Here is a 23,559-nt window from a genome sequence, read left to right on the forward strand (position 1 = left end):
TACACCCCTTCTCCCCGAGAAACCTTCTTGATTTCTTTCCTTTCCCTCCTGTCTCAACTCCCTGCTTCACCATCTAGTCACTCCTGTATCAAAACCATCTACTCACCTCCAATCTTACCCAGAGCAAAATCGAAATGAGATCCACAGGCCCTAAATGCTTTGCCCTTCCAGTTCACCCCAACTCTCAGAAGTAGTCTCCCACCACCCTCTCCTGTGTCTGCAACTTTCCAAGCCATGCTGTCTTCCCTGTTTTTTCTATTCTAGCATCCACCAAGGATGCTGCTTGCACTTGTTGCTCCCTCACTTCCTTCAAGTCTCTCCCCCGATGCCACCTTTATAGAAAGGCCATCTCTGAACATGCTATTGAAGACAGCACTCTTTTCTCCATTCACTTCTTTGCCCCTCACCCTCCTTATTTTTCTCCAGAGTACTTAGCCCTTGACAGTCACATTCACATTCACATTCATTTGTCTGCTTACTCTCTGTCTCTCTCCATTGGATGCAAGCTCTATGAGAGCATCCTTTCTGTTGTCCCGGCACTAGTACCAAGGCCTGGACCAGTGTCTGGCATATAATAGATGCTTAATAAACCACAGATAAATGGATGGATACCAGAAACTATAACAATGAAAATGCACACTGCAGAGAAATGAAAAATTGTTCTGGAAGGCTAGCAGTGGGTACCATTATGAGCTATTTTGAGGTAGAAGGTCAAGAGGAGAATGAAGGAAGGTTAGTATGAGATTCAGCAGAAGGATGACTAAGATAGGGTCGCCATGCTTTATATGCAAGTCACTTGTCAATTTGAAAGCAGGTGGTGTCACTATGTGGGGAGAAGCTTTACAAGACAGACATGACCTCAAGATGCAGAAGACATGCGAATCAGCCGGGACTTAACTTGCACAGCTCTGCACCCAACATCCATTCCTGAGAATTACCTAGGTTTATCAAAGAAAACGCAGACCATTCACACCAGAGGAAATGTCTAAATAAAATCATCTTAGGTTTTTCTGTCAATTTCAAAAGTTAAAAACTGAACACTTACAGTTCTGGGTTCAAACGTGTACAGGGCTCTGAAGACTTTAACTTGCCCTAAAAAAGGAAGAAAAAACAACAACTGAATTTTTCATTCCTGAATTTGCTCTTAATAGCATTATTCATCATATCCTTCAGAATTCCCTAATTAAAAACCCATGTGATCAAGTAGAATAGAGGCTACTAGAGGCTGGAAAGGCTAGAGAGAAAGGAAGGACAGGGAGAGATTTGCTAAAGGATATAAAATCGGCCGGGCGCGGTGGCTCAAGCCTGTAATCCCAGCACTTTGGGAGATGGGCGGATCCCGAGGTCAGGAGATCGAGACCATCCTGGCTAACCCGGTGAAACCCCGTCTCTACTAAAAAATACAAAAAAATTAGCCAGGCGAGGTGGCGGGCGCCTGTAGTCCCAGCTACTCGGGAGGCTGAGGCAGGAGAATGGCGTGAACCTGGGAGGCGGAGCTTGCAGTGAGCTGAGATCGGGCCACTGCACTCCAGCCTGGGCAACAGAGCGAGACTCCATCTCAAAAAAAAAAAAAAAAGATATAAAATCACACTTAGATAGGAGGAATAAGTTCCAGTGTTCTATACCACTGTAAGATGGCCATAGCTAACAATTATTATATAGTTCAAACAGCTAGCAGGAAGATATTAAATTTCCCAATACTAAGAAATGATAAATGTTTAAGATGATGAATATGCTAATTACCCTGATCTGATCGCTATACATTATATGTATCAAAGCATCACTATGTAGCCCATGAATATGTACAATTATCTGTCAATGAAAAAATAAATTTAAAAAATACATCACTATATATATCAATGTGACTACATAGAAAAATTATATAAGTACCAGCAGCAACTATTGTCATTATAAAAACATTGACTGAAATATCTCTATCCAAGAAAAAAAAGCCTGTGGGAGAACTGTGTTTCAGAATTGAATGCCTTTTCCACATAGGAGATATTTTTTAATATTTCTTAAGTGAATGTACGAACAGACGCACACCTCTGAAAGATGACTTTGCTTCCTTCTAACAGCAAGAGCTACATAATTATTTGTGCTTCGGTTCTGTCCTATACAGAGTCCTTCCAACCCTGAGATCTAAGTTTAAAAATATAAACATGACCATCTTAACATAAACAAATCCTTAATGTGATAATCTACACTGGTTTGATATGCTTAAATCAGCGGGTTGGAATTTTATATTTTCCAAAAGAAAAGAAAATACCATGGAGGAAAAAAAAGGACCCATTGGAGAAACCCATGAGTCCATTAAGTCCCAAAACAGAAAAGAGGCAACGAGGTCACATGCCTGAGAGTTGCCCTCCTTCCCGCCAAACAATCCTTCCTCCTTTCTCTCCTTGTAGACTGCATTTCCATAACACTCTGGGCTATAACCACTGATTTGCTACCTGTCTTATTTGAGGGCAGGAACTCTAACTTGGTCAACTTCCCAGCACCTAATTGGCACATAGTAGAACTTAATCAATGTTTGCTAAATGAGTATAATCATCCCTCAGTATCCAAGGACACCGGTTCTAGAACCACGATGGATACCAAAATCCATGGACGTTCAAGACCTTTATATAAAATGGCATAGTATTTGCACATATATACATCCTCCCATATACTTGAAATCATCTTTACTTATTACGCCTAATGCAATGTACATACTATGTAAATAGTTGTTATACTGAAATTTTTATTCATATTATTGTGTTATTATTATATTATTTGAAACAGATTCTCACTCTTTCACCCAGGCTGGAATGCAGTGGCGCAATCTCGGCTCACTGCAACCTCCACCTCCCAGGTTCAAGAGATTCTCCTGCCTCAGCCTCCTGAGTGACTGGGACTACAGGCACCTGCCACCATACTCAGCTAATTTTTATATTTTTAGTAGAGTCGGGGCTTCGCCATGTTGGCCAGGCTGGTCTCGAACTCCTGACTTTAAGCAATCCGCCTGCCTCAGACTCTCAAAGTGCTGGGATTACAGGCATGAGCCACCACGCCTGAACAGTATTGTTATTTTTTAGTAGTTTTTCCTGAATATATTTGATTCACGGTTGAATCCATGGATGTGGAACCAGTGGATACAGAAGGTCAGCTGTACAAAGTAAATTAACAAACTCAAACAGTATAGGAAAAAAGCCTATAGATAGCAAAAAAAAAAAAGGGGGGGGATCCTCTTTTAATAAAATAAATAGATTTAGAACAGATATCAAAATAGAAGGGCTATCTATTTGATAGCTATTTAAAAGCTTTGGGAGGCCAAGACAAGTGGATCACTTGAGGTCAGGGGTTCCAGACCAGTCTGGTCAACATGGTGAAACCCCATCTCTACTAAACACATAAAAATTAGCCAGGCGTGGTGGCATGCACCTATAGTCCGAGCTACTCAGGAGACTGAGGCAGAATAGCCTGAACCCAGGAGCTGGAGGTTACAGTGAGCTGAGATCACGCCACCACACTCCAGCCTGGGCAACAGAGCAAGACTCTGCCTCAAAATATAACAACAATAATAATAAATAAAAGCTCAGTTGCAACACTCGAAGAACCTTTACAGATGATTATCTAAGACAAGAAAATCATGCAGAACAGTGGCCTCCAAGGTGGGATACGGGAAGACTACCTCAGAAATTATTTACATTTTTATCCTTATTCTTTTCTATTCCTATTTGAACATGTTTTATGATATAACAGCATAGAATAATATACATACAACTTATAAATCCATATGCATTTATATAGACTGAGTACTCAAAAACCTTTTGTGGATCAACTGTAAGCGTTATGAAGACAAGTATTTTTGTTGTTTTTTGAATGAGACACCCGAGTACCTACCACAGTGCCTGGCACATACGAGGCACTCAGTAATTAATTAATGAATGAATTAAGTAATGAATGAAGCATGAAGAAAGGAATAGATGGAAGCAGGAATTTTAAAAAGTCTGAGGCCAGGCATGGTGGATCATGCCTGTAATCCCAGCACTTTGGGAGGCCAAGGCAGGTGGACTGTTTGAGGCCAGGAGTTTGAGACCAGCCTGGCCAACATGGCAAAACTCCATCTCTACTAAAAATACAAAAATTAGCCAGGCTTGGTGGTGCACACCTGTATTCCCAGCTACTCAAGAGGTGGGAGGCAAGAGAATCGCTTGAACCCGGGAGGTGGAGGTTGCAGTGAGCTGAGATTGCACCACTGCACTCCAGCCTGAGTGACAGAGCGAGACCCTGTCTCAAAAAAAAAAAAAAAAAAAAAAATTAAATTAAAATTTAGAAGTCTGAAACCAGTAGTTTACAACAGTACTGTCTGACATAACTTCACACAATAACAGAAAAGTTCTATATCTGTGCTGGTCACGTGTAGCTTCTGGGCATGAGAAAAGTGGTCCACGTGACTGAGAAATTGATTTTTAATATTATTTTAATTTCCCCCATGTTGCAGGTTTAGAATATCAGAAAATGGATTGACTTAATGTCCATTAAAAGGGGATTATGTAAATAAACTCTGATTTGTCCACAAGACACAGTCATTTTAAAAAGAACCCTGCACATTATTCATAATAACCAAGATAGGAAGTCAACCTACGTGTCCATCAATGGCAGAATGAATTTTTAAAATGTGATATACGCGCGCGCGCACACACACGCACTAGGCTATTCAGTCTTAAAAGAGATCCTGTCATTTGTGACAACATGGATGAACCTGAAGAACATTATGTTATGTGAATTAGCCAGGCATGGAGAGACAAATACTGCCTGATTTCACTCATATATGTGGGATCTAAAAACGTTGAACTCATAGAAACAGACAGTAATATGGTGGTTGCCAGAGGCTGGTGGGTAGGGAGACTTGGGGGGATGTTGGTTAAAGAACACAAATTTCTGTTAGACAGCAGGAACAAGTTCAAGAGATCTAGTCTACATGATGGTGACTAGTTAATAACAATCTATTACATACTTGAAAATGCTGAGAGTAGATTTGAAGTGTTCTCACCACAAAAAAATAATGTAAGGTAACACACGTTAATTAGCTTGATTTAGTCATTCCACAATGTATGCATATCAAAACATTATGTTGTATACCATAAATGTATACAATTTTTACTTGTCAATTAACAAAAAGCGTTGCCTAGCCTGGGCAACATAGCAAGGGATACAAAAATTAGCCGGGCATGGTGATATGCACTTGTAATACCAGCTACTGGGGAGGCTGAGGTGGGAGGATGGCTTGAACCCAGAAGGCGGAGGTTGCAGTAGGCAAGACTGCACCACTGCACTCCAGCTTGGGCAACAGGGCAAGACTCTATATCAAAAAAAAAAAAAGAGAGAGAGAGAAAAAAAAATGCTGCAGACAGAACCACAGACACTGACATAGAAAATAATCTACACACAAAAAAGCAGGTTTAGAACAGTGGGCAAGTACCATCCTGTTTATGTCAACAAAACACACAGTCATTGAATGAGAACACCAATTGTGGGGGCATCATATTCTACTTGACATTTACTGTTTACATTCATTACGCCAAGTGTGTATTACCTTTATAATCAATGAAAACAGTAACAGTGTGATTTGGGATTGGGAGGAGGAATCATCCTCCTTCTAAACATCTAAACATAGAAGAGCAGCTCAGATCCCTGTTACAAGAAAACAGTCTTTTCACCAGCAGAATTCCAGGGCCACATCTCTCCTGCTCTACTAAGAGAAGCTTAATACGCACACACAAAAGTGGAAACTGTTTTGGGTCTGGAGTTTGTTTTTCACTCATATAGACTGAAGAAAGGAAACACCAAGCGGAAGGAGGAGCTGCCAGGAGAAATACAGTATTTTCTGCTCACTAGACTGTCTCCCTGAAAGCAGAGATTAGTTATCTTGATTACTCCAAACTTTCCAAAGAGAAGTTATACAAGGAAGCAGTCCACATTGACCAAAATCAATAACGATGGAACTTTCTTGTTCCTCTGAGGGAAGGCAGCGATGAGATGTGTTATCGCTAATTGTGGAAACAAGATCCCATGTCAACTAAATGGGTTTAGGTGACCTTCAATAAAAAGTATAGAACCTGAAACAACTACGTGCAGTGTGACTAAACCACTGATTTTTGTAATTGTATCTTTCACGATCATCTTACTTAAAATGTCCACAGCTGAAAGTGAGATTTATTTGCATTTTGATTTATACTAAACAGTGAACAGCAGGCAACTCCTCAGACTATTTTGCAAATGAATATTCTATCTGTTGGAGAGAACACTTTCACATACACAAACTTATTTATTGCTTAATGTTGGGACATTAGCCTCTTGTCCCTTTTCATCCATACATTATAAAAGTTCTGGGATTGATTTATTCCGTCCTCAAAATTGAGTCAAGTGGTAATGAAAGAAGGCAATAGAAATAGCCTCAGAATATAAAAGAAATGCATAAAGAAGAAACACAGATGACTTTTATGATTACTGTTTAACAACCCTGGATATTATTCCTCTCAAAACAATAATACTGAATTCATTGATCATTTTACATCATATTTATTTCAATTTTGACCAATGTTCTATAGGTCTATACATTTATGTGCCGAGGGGAAGAAATGAGAGTACTCTGTGTTTCTATATTATCTTCCCTGAAAACATCTTTTTTAAAAAAAAAAAAAGTGTTATGGCTAATTTTGGAAACAAGATCCCATGCCAACTAAATGGGTTTAGGTGAAATTCAATGGGTTTAGGTGAAGAAAAAGCAATAGGCTGGGCGCAGTGGCTCATGCCTGTAATCCCAGCACTTTGGGAGGCCGAGGCGGGCAGATCACAAGGTCAGGAGTTTGAGACCAGCCTGGCCAACATGGTGAAACTCCGTCTCTACTAAAGATACAAAATATTAGCTGGGCGTGGTGGTGCGCGCCTGTAATCCCAGATACTCAGGAGACTGAGGCAGAAGAATCACTTAAACCCAGGAGGCGGAGGTTGTAGCAAGCTGAGATCGCGCCATTGTACTCCAACCTGGGCAACAGGGAGAAACTCCATCTCAAAAAAAAAAAAAAAGCAGTAAACATCTTAATAGATCACCAAGAGGAAGGAAGCACTGATCAATTCCAAATTTACTTGTTCTTGTATATGCAAGGAGGCTAAGTTAGATGCTTTCCTCAGGCTCCCTCAAGCTTGATCATTTTCTCATCAAAGTCTAGTGACATATAACAAAGAGGAAAAGTGGAGCTCAGAAGACTCTATGAATACCCTGAAATTACCCTGGAATTCAACTGAATTAAGGTTAAGAAGAGGTCCAATCTTTTGACTGAGGATTTAGGTGAATCTTGCATGAACCAGCATGTATTAGCACTAAGGATCTATGCAGCGCTGGTCTCCTCATGTAAGCAAGATCAGCAAACTCCCATTACAGCAACAGCAGTGGTTCACCTGCTGGCTCACTTCACCGGCTCCTCAACTTGCCAGTCCCACCCTTCTCTGTTCTGTCCAACCCCACCGCGTCCCTGAAGAGAAGGGTGAGTCCACTAGTCATCAGCCAAACACTGTATTTTCCTCTAGAGTTGGGATGACCCTAGGCTTCCATAAACGAATCCCTGTCCATGGTGGCAGAGGCATGGTAAAGGCAGAGAGAAGCGTTCTGCAACAGGATATTCTACAGGCAAAGGGTAACTAGGTGAAATTTCTGCTCTAAGTTATGCAAACAGAGTATGAGTCAGCTCATTTTTGAGGCCCTGAAACAGCACTTAGAGGGGCTGGGAGCTTACAAATTTGAACAAAGAATTTCTAACCTATTTTATTCCCCGTTGGTGAAGAACTGGAGAAGACTCTAAAGAAAGCCACTCAGACATCACTAAAAAGGGGTTGGTGCCGGGCACGGTGGCTCACACCTGTAATCCCAGCACTTTGGGAAGCCAAAGTGGAGGACTGCTTGAGCCCAAGAGTTCAAGACCAGCATGGGTAACACAATGAGACCCCAGCTCTACAAAAAATTTTAAAAATTAGCCAGGTGTGGTGGCAGGTGGTACACACCCATAGTCCCAGCTATTCAGGAAGCTAAAGTGGGAGGACTACTTGAGCCCAGCAGGTCAAGGCTGCAGTGAGCCATGATCACACCATTGCACTCCAGCCTGGATGACAGTGAAACGCTGTCTCAAAAAAAAGAAAAAGAAAGAAACTGCTCACTATAAGAGACAGACATACAATAAACAACAAGACAAATGACTACTTAAAATATCAGCCCCTGGCCATCTGTAATAGATGGATTATTTCACTTATGTCGTTTTAAGAATGTTAAGAAGCATGAGACATTTAGATGGGCTTCACTTACAATGGCTATAACTACTACATACCCACTCTGATGGCCAAAGTGAAAAATACTGACAATGGGATAAATCAACTGTGGTGTATTCAGACAATGGAATATTATTTAGCACTAAAGAGAAATGAGCTATCAAGGCATGAAAAGACATGGAGGAAACTAAAATGCATATTACAAAGCGAAAAGTCAACATGAAAAGGCTATGTACTATATGATTCCAACTATATGACATTCTGGAAAAGGCAAAACTATGGAAACAGTAAAAAGATCAGTGTTGCCAAGGGTTGGGGGAGGTTCAGTTGAACAGGAAGTGCACAGTGGACGTTCAGGGCAGTGAAACTACTCTGTATGATACTCTAATGGCTTATTAGAGTATCACTGTCATTACGCATTTGTCCAAACCCATGGAAACCACATCAACAAGAGCAAACCTTAACGTAAACTATGGATTCTGAATGATGATGATGCATGGATGTGTCAGTGAAGATTCATCAATTCTAACAAATGTCTTTTTAAGAATGTTATCTCTGGTGAGGGATGTTGATGATGGAGGGGCTACACACGTGGGGCAGGAGGGGTATATGAGAAATCTCTGTACCTACTACTCAATTTTGCTGTGAAACTAAAACTACCTTAAAAAAAAATAGTCCATTAATTTAAAAACAATACCAGCATTGCTAAGCATTATAGAACAAATAGAATTCTCAGATACTGCTAGTGGGAGCGTAAACTAGTACAGCCACTATAGAAAATTGTCTGGTGGTAGCATTAATTTATTTTTACTAGTCTTAACATGCCTTGAAACCTTAAGTTGCATTTTTGGGAGTGGAACATAACTAGAAATCCCTTCCGGTCATCTTCCGTAGGACGAAAATATTGCATACAAAAATAACCCCTCCTCACTGTTTCACTAATCCCACAACACAGTGAGTCACCTCAACACTTTTCAACTGAAGGTCATGGTCTATTAGTAGATTGAGAAACTAATTTAGTTGACTTTAAGACAATTAAATGGGTCAGAAAGACCAGTGTACACTATACATAATAGAAGAAATCATGGTTTTGTGAAATTTTGTTTTATTGGGAATGGACAGGTGGATGAATATTTAATTAATAAATTTACCAAATACACATTTTTTGGCCTAATGCCAAATGATCAAATGCTAAAATAAATATTTGCCAAAGCCAAATGTGGCTTTAATGGAATGAACAACTGGGATACAAGAATAAATCTGAAACCTGGCCAGGCGTGGCGGCTCACGCCTGTAATCCCAGCACTTTGGGAGGTGGAGGCCGGCAGATCACTTGAGATCGGGAGTTGGAGAACAGCTGGCCAACACAGTGAAACCCCATCTCTACTAAAAACACAAAAACTAGCCGGGCGTGGTGGTGGACACCTGTAATCCCAGCTACTTGGCAGGCTGAGGCAGGAGTATCGCTTGAACCCAGGAGGTGGAGGCTGCAGTGAGCCAAGATTGCACTCTAGCCTGGGTAAGAGAGTGAGACTCCACCAAAAAAATAAATAAACCTGAAATTTTATCCAAAAAAATAATTAAAATTACACTCTTATGACTAAAACTCCGGTAGACTCACTTTGAAAGTCTGATATAAAAGGACAAAAATGGTAATTCCTTGGTACTATTAACTGCAGCCTGATGGGACTTTTGTAAACTAAACAAATCCTCTCTCTAAAATGAGATCTGTAGAAAAAGCAAGATGTTTCTGCGCTAGCTCTGCCAGAGTCTCCACTGCCGGCAGTGACGCTGCCGGTACATTAGTAAACTATCCTTCCTCCCTAATAGGAACCAACTGAGGTCAAGACTTAACCTCTTCATCTCCTGGGCCTGAAGATTTGCTTAGTGATGATGATATAAAGTCACCGACAGTAATCCCACAAAGAATACAATGGATTCCAAAATTACTAGCAATCACACTCTCTCAACATTAATTCTCAATCTATACCTGTAATGTTTACTCTTTAGATAATAATTTTCATACTTAAAATTCAGACTCATTATCATTATTACAATAGTTTACATCTCCAATAGTGAATAATCATTTATACATTCAACTAACTGAGAGAATTTCAATTTATTAATATTGAAAATTTTCTTGGCGAAAAATGGAAGAAAATGATTTCAGTCCTGGGAATTAAAAAAAAAAAACACTTACCCTGGTCATGCCACCTCCACAAAAGGCAAATCAGACCAATACATAAAGCACACATTGTAAATAAGTTACATTTAGAGAACTTACCTGTTTTCAAAGCAAATTTTCTTTCTTTTTTTTTTTTTTTTTTTTGAGAGACAGGGTCTCACTCTGTCACCCGGGTTGGAGTGCAGTGGTGAAATCATAGCTCACTGCAGCTTCGACCTCTTAGGCGCAAGAGATCCTCCTGCCTCAGCCTCCTAAGTAGCTGGGATTACAGGTATGCACCACCACACCCAGCTAATTTTTTGTAGACACGGGAGTCATGTTGCCCAAGCTGATCTCAAACTCGTGGCTTCAAGTAATCTTTCCATCTTGGTCTCCCAAAGTGTAGGGATTACAGGTAGGAACCACCAAGCCCAACCTTCAAAGTCAATATTAAGGTAACAGTAAATCCACATGTCATGCCTTGTTTGCATTACTGATGCTGCTAAAGTGATTAGGCAAGAGTGTCACCTATGCAATCTAGAATCCTTGCTCAAGCCGAAGTCTTGGTGTGCCAAATAAAGTAGGCATTCCACCATTGGGCCAGTTATCCAAAGCTTAATGGTAGATTTTGGAAGAAATCTGAGTCTAAAGTGAACTTCCGTGTTCCCCTCTGGTCATGTGTGTGTGTGTATTTTTATGTTCTGGGTTATCAAGAAAAATACATCTTACTGAAGTTCAATGTCAAAAAATGTTTGGGAGCCATTGCTCTGGACTATCTGATGAAATTAGGAATTGTTACAGGACTCTATAAACAATATTTTCCTACTTTGTGGATTTCAGTAAATATATAAAAAACAATATTCTCTCGCTTCCCCCAAAAGCAGATAATTACAAGCAATCTTAGAGCTCTCAAAACGAAAGAAGAGGAAGAGAATTATTTGATCAAGAGAGAATCATGGAAAATAATACTTTACTATATACATATATCTTTCTCACATCTGTCTAAGAACATGCAGGGAGCATTAATCTTCTTAATTTATGAAAATTAAGCGGGTATGAAAAAACAGTGTCATCATCTCTGACTATTCTCAGGGTAAGAAAAAGTATTAATTATTTCTATGAGGCGTATTTGAATTATTCTATTAAACATGCATGATGAAACAGGATGTTTTCTGTTGAAAAACAAAACAGGAGGAGTCTGTGGGATGGTATCCAAGAGTTAAGGCCATCGTTTTCGATTCTTGGGGTGATAGAAAACAGCTGTACTCTGTTGGGTTAACATAGGCTCCCCCTCAACCTCCGGCTTTGTGGATTCCAACACCCATAAATGAGGTGGTGATTAGCTCAGAATAGGCCTCCTGAACCACATCTCTATTGGCATCATTCCACAAAAGTCCACTGCTTTTTGTTTCTTTTCTTTTTTTTTTTTTTGAGATGGAATTTCACTCTTGTTGCCCAGGCTGGAGTACAATGGCCTGATCTCTTGGCTCACTGCAACCCTCACCTCCCAGGTTCGGGCAATTCTCCTGCCTCAGCCTCCCAAGTAGCTGGGATTACAGGCGCCCACCACCATGCCCGGCTAATTTATGTATTTTTAGTAGAGATGGAGTTTCACCATGTTGGCCAGGCTGGTCTTGAACTCCTGACCTAAGGTGATCTGCCCACCTCAGCCTCTTAAAGTGTTGGGATTACAGGTATGAGCCACCAAGCCCGGCCTAAAAGCCCACTGCTCTTGAAAATAAAAAGAGAGGCTATAATCCTTGGAAAGAAAGTCATATTGTGAGCATAACAATGCCCAATAGTTTCCAATGTAACGAATAAGTTCCTTCCTGCCTACTTATACTCTTGGATTTATTAAATCAAGTTCAATTAATTCTGTTTGCACATATACCTTTACAGAAAAAACTAACAGCAACGACTCTGAACACATTTCCATCCCTCCTCTCTCTAACACCACCTCTTCCCCATCACTTCCCCTATCCAATCCAAAAAAGAAATAGAAAAAACCTAAAGAATTTGAAACATGTCTTGACTTCAGCTGCAGGAATAGCGGACTCTTTAAAAACAGTAGCCTGTGTGTTTTCTGACAAGAGGGTTCTGTTTATTAACAGTGTGCCTTTCTAATCCATTTTTTTCTTTGCTTATACTTTTCAGTGCCTTTCAGCAAACTTGGTTTACTTTTACATCTTGAGGGACCATACCCACTGGTTAATTTTATTTAGTCTCCACCATATAACATAAAAATCCCAGGGAGCAGGGTTTGAAATTTCAACTGACAAGCTCTTTGCCAACTGTCTTCACTGGGTAAAAAATAGAGAAAGAAAGCAAGGTCCCTAAAACCCCTTCATCTCAGGACAAACTGCTTCCAATGTCAGTTTGGGGAGACCTTGGGAAAAATGGAAGAAAATGATCTCTGTCCTTGGAATTAAAAAAAAAAAAAAAGGTTACCCTGGTCATGCCACCTCCGCAAAAGGCAAGGTCAGTCCAAAGGCTTGTTCATGAAGGCAATGCTTGTTTTTGTATGACGTTTAAGCTAAGAATGGTTTTACATGTTTAAACGGATGAGAGAAAAATGAAAAGTAGTATTTCAAGATACATGAAAATGATCTGAAATTCAAATGCAGTGTCCATGAATAAAGTTTTATCGAGCACAGCATTCATTTGTCTTTTGTGTGTGGCTGCTTTCACATGATACCATGGCAGAGCTGAGTAGCTGAAAGAGCCATATGTGGCCTACGAAGCCTAAAATATTAACTATTCGGCCCTTTATTGATGACGTTTGCAGACCTCTACCTCATACTCCTCTTTCTCTGCAAGTAACAAGTCAGACAAACAGAGCACTGGGCCACCACGTGAAGATCTGTAGCTCCTAACCTGCTTCTTCCCAACCCCAAACTAATCTGGGTCACGACTTCCTCCCATATGAAATGACTGGTTGGGCAAATGATTACATATATGCAAGATCAAAGACAGAAAATTCCCTAACATCAAAATCTTTAATCCAAAACTAAATTATCCTTCTACACTCATGTTTATCGGACACTTACCATGGGCCAGACATCATGCAAAGTACTAATTCACAGCAATGTATTTAATCCTCAAAACAATCTTGTGATGTAAATGTTTTATTAACCCTATTTCACAGCTGGGGAAACTGAGGTTAGAGAGGGTAAGTAACTAGTCCAGGTCCATACAATTAGGGAGTGGCAGCGAAGAGCCTTAAACTCAGGCCCCTCTGGCTCCAGAACCCATGCTCTGAATACCGGGCTCTTAATTCTGGCACCCAGGGACTGAAAGACACTAAACAAATACCACGTGTGAAATACTGAGTGCAGCTCCTGATGTGTTGTACGTTCCCATAAATATTAGCTACTATTAATTATGACATCTTGTTACACTATTCTGGGACTTATTCCCTGTGTTTCTCCTTACTGGCAAGACAGCATTACTGAAATCCTCACCCTGATTACTAGAAAATTTATCACATATAATATCCCAGCAAGAGATAATCTAATGCTTTTTTTGTTTATTTTTAATTTTAGAGACAGGGTCTCACTCTGTCACCCAGGCTGGAGTACAGTGGCTCTATCATAGCTCTCTATAATCTCAAACTCCTGGACTCAAGTGATCCTCCTGTCTCAGCTTCCCAAAGTGCTGGGATGACAACCACCATGCCCAGCTAACTTTTCAAAAACATTTTTTGTAGAGATAGGGTCTTGCTGTTACCCAGGCTGGTCTTGAACTCCTAGCTTCAAGCAATCTTCCTGCCTTGTCCTTCCAAAGCACTGGGATTATAGGTGTGAGCCCCTGCACTTGGCCATAATGCTGTTTTTTTGTTTGTTTTAGACAGGGTCTCACTTAAGTCGCCCTGGCTGGAGTGCAATGCCATCATCACAGCTCACTGCAGCCTTGACTTCCCCGGCTCAGGCAATCATCCCACCTCAGTCTCCCAAGTAGCTGAGACTACGACTACAGGCTTGTGCCACCACACTGGGGCTGGGCTACCTTTTTTTTTTTTTTTTTTGTATTTTTAGTACAGATGGGATTTCACCATGTTGCACAGGCTACCCTTGACCTCCTGAGTTCAAGTGATCTACCCGCCTTGGCCTCCCTAAATGTGGGATTACAGCCTTGAGCCACAACGCCCAGCCCATAATGCTTATTTTAAGCAAACACAGCTCACACCTGTAATCTCAGCATTTTGGAAAGCTGAGGCGGGAGGAATGCTTGAGCCCAATAGTTTGAGACCAGCCCGGGCAACACAGCAAGACCTTGTCTACAAATAATTAAAAAAAAAAAAAAACTAGCTGGGTGTGATGGTGTAGGTCTGTGGGTCCTAGCTACTTGGGAAGCTGACATGACAGAATCTCTTGAGCCCAGGCAGCCGAAGCTGCAGTGAGTTGAGGCTGTGCTACTGCACTCCAGCCTGGCACTCCAGCACTCTAGCAACAGAGAGAATTACCATAATTAAAAATAAGAGTTTATTGTGTCCCTTAAAATTTAGCTTTTGGGGTATATACTTATCTTTTGTTGTTATGTAAAAAAAAAAAAGCTGGTGGTAATATTATACATGCAATCAGCTATGTAAAACAAAAATCTGCACAGAAGAAAACCTGGAAAGAAACAGTATCAAAATGCCAACCCTTAGCTCTGAGTGGTAGAACTATGAGTCATATTTATTTTCTTCTTTATTTTCTAAATTGTCTACAGTGAATAGGTATCCCATACACAATCAGGAAAATGTGTTCTCTTTTAATGCCCTTTTGAAGAATAACTTACAAGGTACCTGAATTTTATATATATTTATCATTTATTTGTGACAGAGTCTTGCTCTGTCGCCCAGGCTATAGTACAGTGACACAGTCATAGCTCGCTGTAATCTTGACCTCCTAAACCTCCTGCCCCAAACTCCTGGGTAGCTGGGACCACAGGCACGTGCCACCACACCCAGCTAATTTTTCTTTCTATTTTTTTGTAGGGATAGAGTATCACTATGTTGCATGGGCTGGTCTTAAATGCCTGGCCTCAAGCAATCAACCCACCTGGGCCTCCCAAAGTGCTGGTATTATAAGTGTGAGCTTATAATCTGGCCTACTTGTATTTGATTTACCGGCAATGTATTTACTAATATGAGTCCTTCTTTATTCTTTCTCTTCCTGACTTCACCACAAAAAAAAAAAAAAAAATTGCCATGCCTAGTACACCCACAAAACTGAGAACACAGGGAGACTTAAACGAACACAGTGAGGAGACCTTCATGATCAGCGCAGGCTATTGTGGGAGGTGGCATCTACTTTAATTTTGGAGATAACAGTAGTTATCCACTGTGATGCCACAGGACTAGAAAAAAATTTAAAAAACAAACAAACAGTAGTTACCCACGCAAAAGGGGGCAGGGTCAGGCAGCCCCAGAATAAAGAGCAGGGTCTGGGGTTCGGGAAGCAGGGTCTAAGAATGTCCAGTCAATCAACATGCCTGAATCCTGGGGTAAAAGATGGCAAGAGATTAAACTAGGGCGTGAGCGGATGCTAGAGGTTTTGAAACTTTTTTGAGATCCACAGGAAGAAACATATTTCGTATCAGGACACGCACACTCATGAAACGTAAAAAAGGTCTTACAAAAATTTCTTATCCTTACTTTGAGTGATTCACTCTGATATTTTTTGTTCGTATTCTATTTTCTTTTCTTCAAGACGCTAGTCATGACTAATTATACTGACTTGACTACCTACCAAGTCACCACTCACAGTGTGAAAAAACACCAGGCCAGAGCATGTGTGCATCCACTGTTTAGAGACGAAATTACAAAAATGCCCTCACTGGCTGGATGTGGTAGCTCACACTTGTAATCCCAGCACTTTGGGAGGCCAAGGTGGGAGGATCACTTGAGGCCAGGAGTTCAGGGTCAGCCTGGGCAACAGAGTGAGACCCCATCTCTACAAAAAACAAAAATAAAAAATTGGCTGGGACAGTAACGTGCGCCTATAGTAATGTGCGCTACTATATGGGAAGCTGAGGCTGGAGGACAGCTTGAGCCCAGGAGGCTACAGTGAGCTATAATTGTGCCACTGCCCTTCCAGCCTAGGTGACAGGGCAAGACGCCACCTCTAAAGAAAATAATAACTTAAAAAAAATTTTTAATGGCCTTAGTCTTGGCCATCTATGAAGATACATGGTAGCAAGACAACATGATGATATAAATGTGCCCTTTATTTATAGCGCAACCTCTTTCACACCTGATATAGAGACCAGGATATACACAGTATCTAAGAAGACATAATGGGAATCACTAGGGACAGAACTGAACTTCAGCTAAGAGTTCAATCAAAGCTGACCCAACAGATACACAGGGGCCAAGTTTGTAACTGAGGATATTTTACTATTTCTAGCTAATATTAGAACTCTGGTAAAATAATACAAACTTTGGACATATGAGAAAGATTATAAAACACAAGAGGAAAAAGTAAAGCAAAGGATTATCAATATCTTTGAAAACAGAGCCCCTCTTTGTTCAGAAAACAGAAGGATTCAAATGTTCTTATGTAGCACATATGAGAGCCTCCACAAAAGTCCATGTCTCAAATTCTAACAGACCCAAAAAGAGGAAGACGAGTTCAGAAAGGCCATCTATGAGAAACTAACAAGCTGTCCAAAGCATCTGTTTCTTCCAAGATCATCTACTTACTAAGACAACAGCCTTTAAACTGAAAATTGTTTCCCTAATCGGATCCTCTCTCAAGTCACAGCAGTGCCACTTCAAAAGGCTGGTTTTGTGTTCCTAAGGGCCACATTCCTATCATAAAAGTGGCTCACCTGGTGACCCGGAAATGTCTGACCTGACGCCCAGACCTGCCACTCCATTCCAGGGCTCCGCCTGGACAGCCCAGGTGGTGAGCTCTTTCTCCAGCTTGGCCTGGTCCTGAGAGTTGAGATTGTTTATGGGAAGGAGGGGCTCGGCAGAAGTCAGGAGGATCTGGAAAGACCGAAGGAGTCCAAGTGACTCCCAAAAAGGCCAGGGGAGAATTTTAACCCTAAGAAATGTCAAGGTATTTTCCAAGCCAGCTCAGATTAGGGGTGGAGGAAGGGAAGCACAAGAGAATGGAGTCCTTTAGGATTTCCCCAGAGAATGGGAAGGCCAGGAAGTGAAAAGCTGTGGTTTCTGGGGCTGTAATTAAAATAGGGTAAATTACAGGACCATTCTTGCAGAAATCCCCCTTTGTTCAGGAAGGTGGGGGAGAGTTGTGACAATACTTCTATGGTCGTATTCTTACCTTCAGCCAGGCCAAGGCCCCGGGTGACACCTACCCCTGAGGCTGCAGCTGCTCAGAGACTTTTTTTTTTTTTTTTTTTTTGAGACGAGTCTCCCTCTGTTGCCCAGACTGGAGTACAGTGGCCTGATAACAGCTCACTGCAACTTCCGCCTCCCAGGTTCAAGAGATTCTCCTCCCTTAGCCTCCCGAGTAGCTGGGATTACAGACATGCGCCACCACGGCCCGGCTAATTTTTGTATTTTTAGTAGAGACGGGGTTTCACCATGTTGGCCAGGCTGGTCTCAAACTCCTGACCTCAAGTGATCCATCTGCCTCGGCCTCCCAGGTGTGAGCCACCGTGCCTGGCCTCAGAGACTTTAAAAAAAAAAAAAAAACTCTTTTTCACTGATGGATGCCCAGAAGATCATTTTATCTTTTTATGAACATGGGCACATGGACGAGAAGGGAGGAAATGGAGACAATGGAATTTTTTCTTAAACTTCTAGGAATGCCCTGGTTCCCTCCCAAGCCCTTGAGCCTGCAGAACTATTTACTGTTGGAGATGTGGATGGCGTGGCAGTGAGAATAGCCTCTGCTCACGGAGACAGAAGAAGGAAAAATCCGTGCTCTCTAGGGCAGCGGCTTGCCACCAATATGCAGTGGTCATTTAAATTGTAGGCTTTCAGAATAATCACTAGGAATTTGCTCTCCTTCTATACCTACTGTCTACATGCAGAAGTACTCTGCTATCTCTTGCTCTCTGTCCTAACAAATTGTAGTTCTTTACCTTTGGTTTTAAGATACTTAGTGGAAAACTAACACTTGAGCACTATAATAATTTTCCACTATGAATAGAATGATTTTTGTTTGAATTCTAAAGCCATAGCAACAAAATTTATTCCCACAAGTATAATTCTATGTCCTTAAAATTGCCATTTTGGCCGGATGTAGTGGGTAATCCCAACGCTTTTTTTTTTTTTTTTGGAAACAGAGTCTCACACTATTGCCCAGGCTGGAGTGCAGTGGCATGATCTCGGCCCACTGCAACCTCTGCCTCCTGGGTTCAAGCGATTCTCCTGCCTCAACCTCCCGAGTAGTTGGGATTACAGGTACCCACCACTATGCCCAACTAATTTTTTGTATTTTTAGTAGAGACAGGGTTCCATTATGTTGGCCAGACTGGTCTCTAACTCCTGACCTAAGGTGATCCACCTGCCTCAGCCTCCCAAAGTGCTGGGATTACAGGCGTGAGCCACTGCACCCAGCCTAATTCCAACACCTTGGGAGGCCCAAGTGGGAAGATTGTTTGAGCCCAGGAGGTCCCACTATGGAGACCCCATAAGACCAGCCTGGGCAACACTGTGGGACCCCATCTGTACAAAAAATTAATAGCTGGGCTTGGCAGCACATGCCTGTAGTCCCAGCTACTCAGGAAGCTGAGGCAGGAGGGTCACTTGAGCCCAGGAGGTTGAGACTGCAGTGAGCCGTGCACTCCAGCCTGGGTGACAGAACAATACCTTTTCTTAACAAAAAAAAAAAAAAAAAAGCAAAAACAAACAAACAAAAAGCCATTTATCAGAATCTCTTTAAATATATAAATGTTATTTTCTTTACCCCTGTAATCCCAGAATTTTGGGAGGCCGAGGTGGGTGGATCACCTAAGATCAGGAGTTCGAGACCAGCCTGGCCAACATGATGAAACTCCGTTTCTAATATAAACACAAAAAATTAGCTGGGCATAGTGGCACGTGCTTGTAATCCCAGCTACTTGGGAGGCTGAGGCAGGAGAATCGCTTGAACTCAGGAGGCGGAGGTTGCAGTGAGCCGAGATCATGCCATCGCACTCCAGCTTGGGCAACAAGAGCGAAACTCTGTCTCACAAATAAATAAGTAAATAAAAAAGAAAAAAAGAGGCTTTTGGTTTCTGCCAGTATAACTGGCAGAGTGATGGGTAGGCAGAGAATCATTCTCTTAGCAGATTAGTCCTCCCTCTTCTCGAGATAAGCACTGAAAACCCTCCTCTCTAGAATCAAATACAGTGATTTCTGTAAAAAAAAGGACTGAATTTAAATCTATGGCTTAAAACCATCACCTCCAAAAGAGATGGGAAAAAATAAGATGAGAAGAGACAAGAGGATTCTGAATGATATTTTGCACGGAGAATTTCTAAAATCTAGTAGAATACCTAGTATTCTCACATCTTGGGCCTACAGAGTTGATGTTGTTGAGTTATAACCAACTTTACATCTTCCGAACATGAAAGTCTTCAGTATCTAGATGGCCGTTCATGAACAAACACATTTTGCAAGGGTCTCACTGGAATCTGTGCATATAAAGCCCCAAACATATTCCTGCAGGGAGACCCCAGTATTCTCTTTGTCTAGACAGTTACAAGAAAAGAAAAAAAATTAAAACTGCCCTATGTAGCAAAAGCCTAAGTGAAATCAGATCAGACCTAATTATTAATACGTTACACCCCCTTCCTAACCCTCATCCTGTCCTTTCCTGTCTCTTTGTTGTTTCTCATGGAAATCTGGACTTATGAAAAGCCCTTGCTTGGTGTGTTTAATTCCTCCATGTTTCTATCCACATGCTGCTGAGCGCTGAGTAGCTGGGAGTTGGGAGGGGGATCATTGAAAATGGCCCAGGAGTCTAGGAGAAGGAGAACGAGATGAAATTAGTCAGAAATGTGAGAAATTATTGAGAGGCCAGTATGAGGCCATGAAGATGATTTCAAATCAGATTTAGCATGAGGTGAAGAAACTAGCCTGGGCAACATGGTAAAACCCTGTCTCTACAAAAAATACAAAAATTAGCCAGGCATGGTGATGCACACTGGCAGTCCTAACTCCTGGGAAGGCTGAGGTGGGAGGATCGCTTAAGCTCAGGAAGCAGAGGTTGCAGTAAGCCCAAGATCATCACACCACACTCAAGCCTGGGCAACAGAGCCAGACTCTTGCCTCAAAGAGAAAAAAAGCAAAAAGAAAAAGAAAAAGAAACTGAGGCATAGAGTGGTTTAGTGACTTATAAAGGTCACCTAGAAAGTTAGCTATAAAATTGGTGCTAATGGAGCTGTTGCTTTAAAAAAAAAAAAAAGGGGGGGGGAACAGCCAGAAGTTCATCCCACTCACAATAAGGCATGTCCAACCCCCATTAGCCTTTTATGTTTGGAAAACGTAAAGGTGATTATAACTCAGTAACATCAACTCTGGAGACCTAAATATGTCCGGGGCTTTATATGCACAGATTCCAATGAGATCCTCAAAAAATGTGGTTGTTCATGAACGGCCATCAAGACACTGAAGACTTGATGTTTGGAAAATGTAAAGTTGATTACAACTCAGTGTATCATGGTCCGAACTAGTTTTTCAGGTTAAATCTGGATGAGGGGAGGGGTCCATTCCATTGGTTAGGGAGCTTAGAGTTTTATTTGGGGTTTACACTTCAGAGCCCCAATATTTAGATACAGAATAGGTTTTCAAGAGTGCAAAGGCCTTAGGCAAGGACCAGAAGCCCTGTCAGATGGGAAGGGTTCCCTGAAAGTGGAAGCAGGCAGTCACCATAGCAGTGACTCCTACCTCACATTTCAGCTTCAGATAGGCCCGGGTTCTAGTGAGCAGGTGCTCGGATGACCTGAATGCAGAGATCAAAGAGAATGATTTATTCCCCCAAAGAAAAATATGGTCGACAACAATTTTAAGCTTGGCACACCATCAGAATATTAACTTTGGCAGGGATGGTTTCTATTGCAATGTTTCATGGACACTTCCCTTGCCTGAAAAACCAGTAGGAATACCTTCAGATGAAGTTGTCCCAGGGCTAGCTACAGATAAATCTGAGCACTGACTCATCAAAACAATAAGCCCAAGGAAGCAGTGAAATAATACATGCTAGCCAGAAAGTCCTGTGAACCTGGGTAGTCAACATTTCAGACACAAGCATAAGAGTTTGGTTTTCAAATAAGGAAGAATGAGACTCTGAGATCCTCCAAATCTTCTGGAGTCTGAGATACCTTCCAACCATGTCTAAAACCTAGAGGGGCTTCTTTCAGCCAACCCCCTCTAACCCACACTCAGCGAGCTAAAGTTTGGAAGCATCTTCTCCCCAAATATGGATGTGGTCAGGAAGTTCCTAGAAGACACACAGACATTCCAAGATAACCTCCAGGTTCAAGTCATTTCTTGGTCTCATGGGAGTGAGTCCTGGCTGGGAAGCCAGGAATCCTAAAATAGAATCCATGAGTTTCTCAGAACCAAGCAAAATTCCTGGAGTGTAGGGATGCCAGACAGACCCTTGTAAGGGGCCTGAGACAGTCCCTCTAGTGTGAGTATAAACTGAGTTGGTTAGAGGATCTCCCTTAATTTGAATTCAAATTGCCCTCATGCTCCCTGGAAATTGGGAGTACCCAGCAGAAAAGATCCACATTAGATGCATTCTTGGGTCCCAAGAATATAAAACCAAAATAGCTTATCCAATTATAAGGGATGCTAAAGAGTTTTAAAATTTCATGCCAATCAAAATGCACAAATATAAAACTATCCCCCAACTCTTATCCCAAATGTAAGCTGAGAAATTTGCCTTGTGGCTTTCTAAAAATCCTACAGATGCACAGACATAAAGTGGTAAATAACTGAATAAAAGGGAGGGGGAAGGCCACAGCAGTCACACCAGTAACTTGTTTAACTGATTTGCAGCTGCTAAATCTCTTTAACCCATTGCCCTACACTAAACACCTACTACACCAACTGTTAACACTCTGAGAAACAGATAAGCAATCTGTGAAGAGAGCTGATGTGTGCATTTAAATTCCTGCTTTTTGTGTGGAGCAATACCATTTTTCACAAACTGTTACACGGGGTATAAACAGCCTTCTCTTTATTCAGAGAAAGTTATGTGGTTCACAGTTCTCCGTGCACATAACAAATTTCCTTGACTTCTCTGAAAGAAGCTTTGCCCTTATTTAGTTAGACAAATGTGGATAGGAGGATGCATTCTTTCCTTTGCGCCTGAATCAAATGACTTTTCCCCTTTTGCTGCCCAGCAAACTCTTACTTAGCATTCAGAACTCTGCTTGGATTACTCCTCTTCCGTGACATCTTCTCAGCTTCCTCAGGCTCCTTGCCCTGTGCTTCCCAGCCCTCTGATCACACTTTGATAACATCTCCTATCACAAGCACTGAGATCTTTCTGTTTAAGACATGCTCATACATTATTGGGAGGGAAGTAAACTGGTACGACCTCTTTGAAAAGCGATTTGGAAATTTCTATGAAAACAGCAGTGCGCGTACCCTCTGAAACAACAAATCCCACTGCCAGGACTTTATCCTGTGGATTTACACATGTAAGCAACAACAATACTGTTGGGAGACTATTTGTGATAACAAAAGATCGAAAACAATCCAGAAGTACATTAGTTAGGGTCTGGTTCAATGAGCTCAGCAGAATACCTTGTAGTTATTTAAAAGAACCAGGAAGTTCTCCTGGTTCTAATATTTGTATTGTTTGTTTGAGACAGAGTCTCGCTCTGTCACCCAGGTTGGAGTGCAGTGGCACGATCGTGGCTTGCCATAACCTTGACCTCCCAGGCTCAAGTGATCCTCCCACTTCAGGCTCCTGAATAGCTGGGACTACAAACACGCACCACCAAGCCCGGCTAATTTTTTTCACATTTGTTGTAGAGACAAGGTTTCACCATGTTGCCCAGGCTGGTCTCAAACTACTAGGCTCAAGGAATCTGCCTGCCTGAGCCTCCCAAAGTGCCAGGATTACAGGTGTGAACCACTGTGCCCGGCCTGTAAATTTTTTTGAAACTCCTTTAATTTGATAGAGAATCTTGAC

The 23,559-nt window shown here is 41.5% G+C and overlaps 1 protein-coding gene across 1 annotated transcript in view; it reads right to left on the minus strand.

Moving 5' to 3' along the window:
- Nucleotides 1-23,559, minus strand: part of LOC105498693 (osteoclast stimulating factor 1) — a 57,864-nt gene that overhangs the window by 27,761 nt on the left and 6,544 nt on the right. The window contains exon 2 of the mRNA XM_011770949.3: nt 1,046-1,092. Coding sequence (XP_011769251.1) covers nt 1,046-1,092 — 47 coding nt within the window. The remainder of the gene's footprint in view (nt 1-1,045; nt 1,093-23,559) is intronic.

The sequence above is a fragment of the Macaca nemestrina genome, chromosome 14 (assembly GCF_043159975.1).
Source record: "Macaca nemestrina isolate mMacNem1 chromosome 14, mMacNem.hap1, whole genome shotgun sequence".
NCBI lineage: Eukaryota > Metazoa > Chordata > Mammalia > Primates > Cercopithecidae > Macaca > Macaca nemestrina.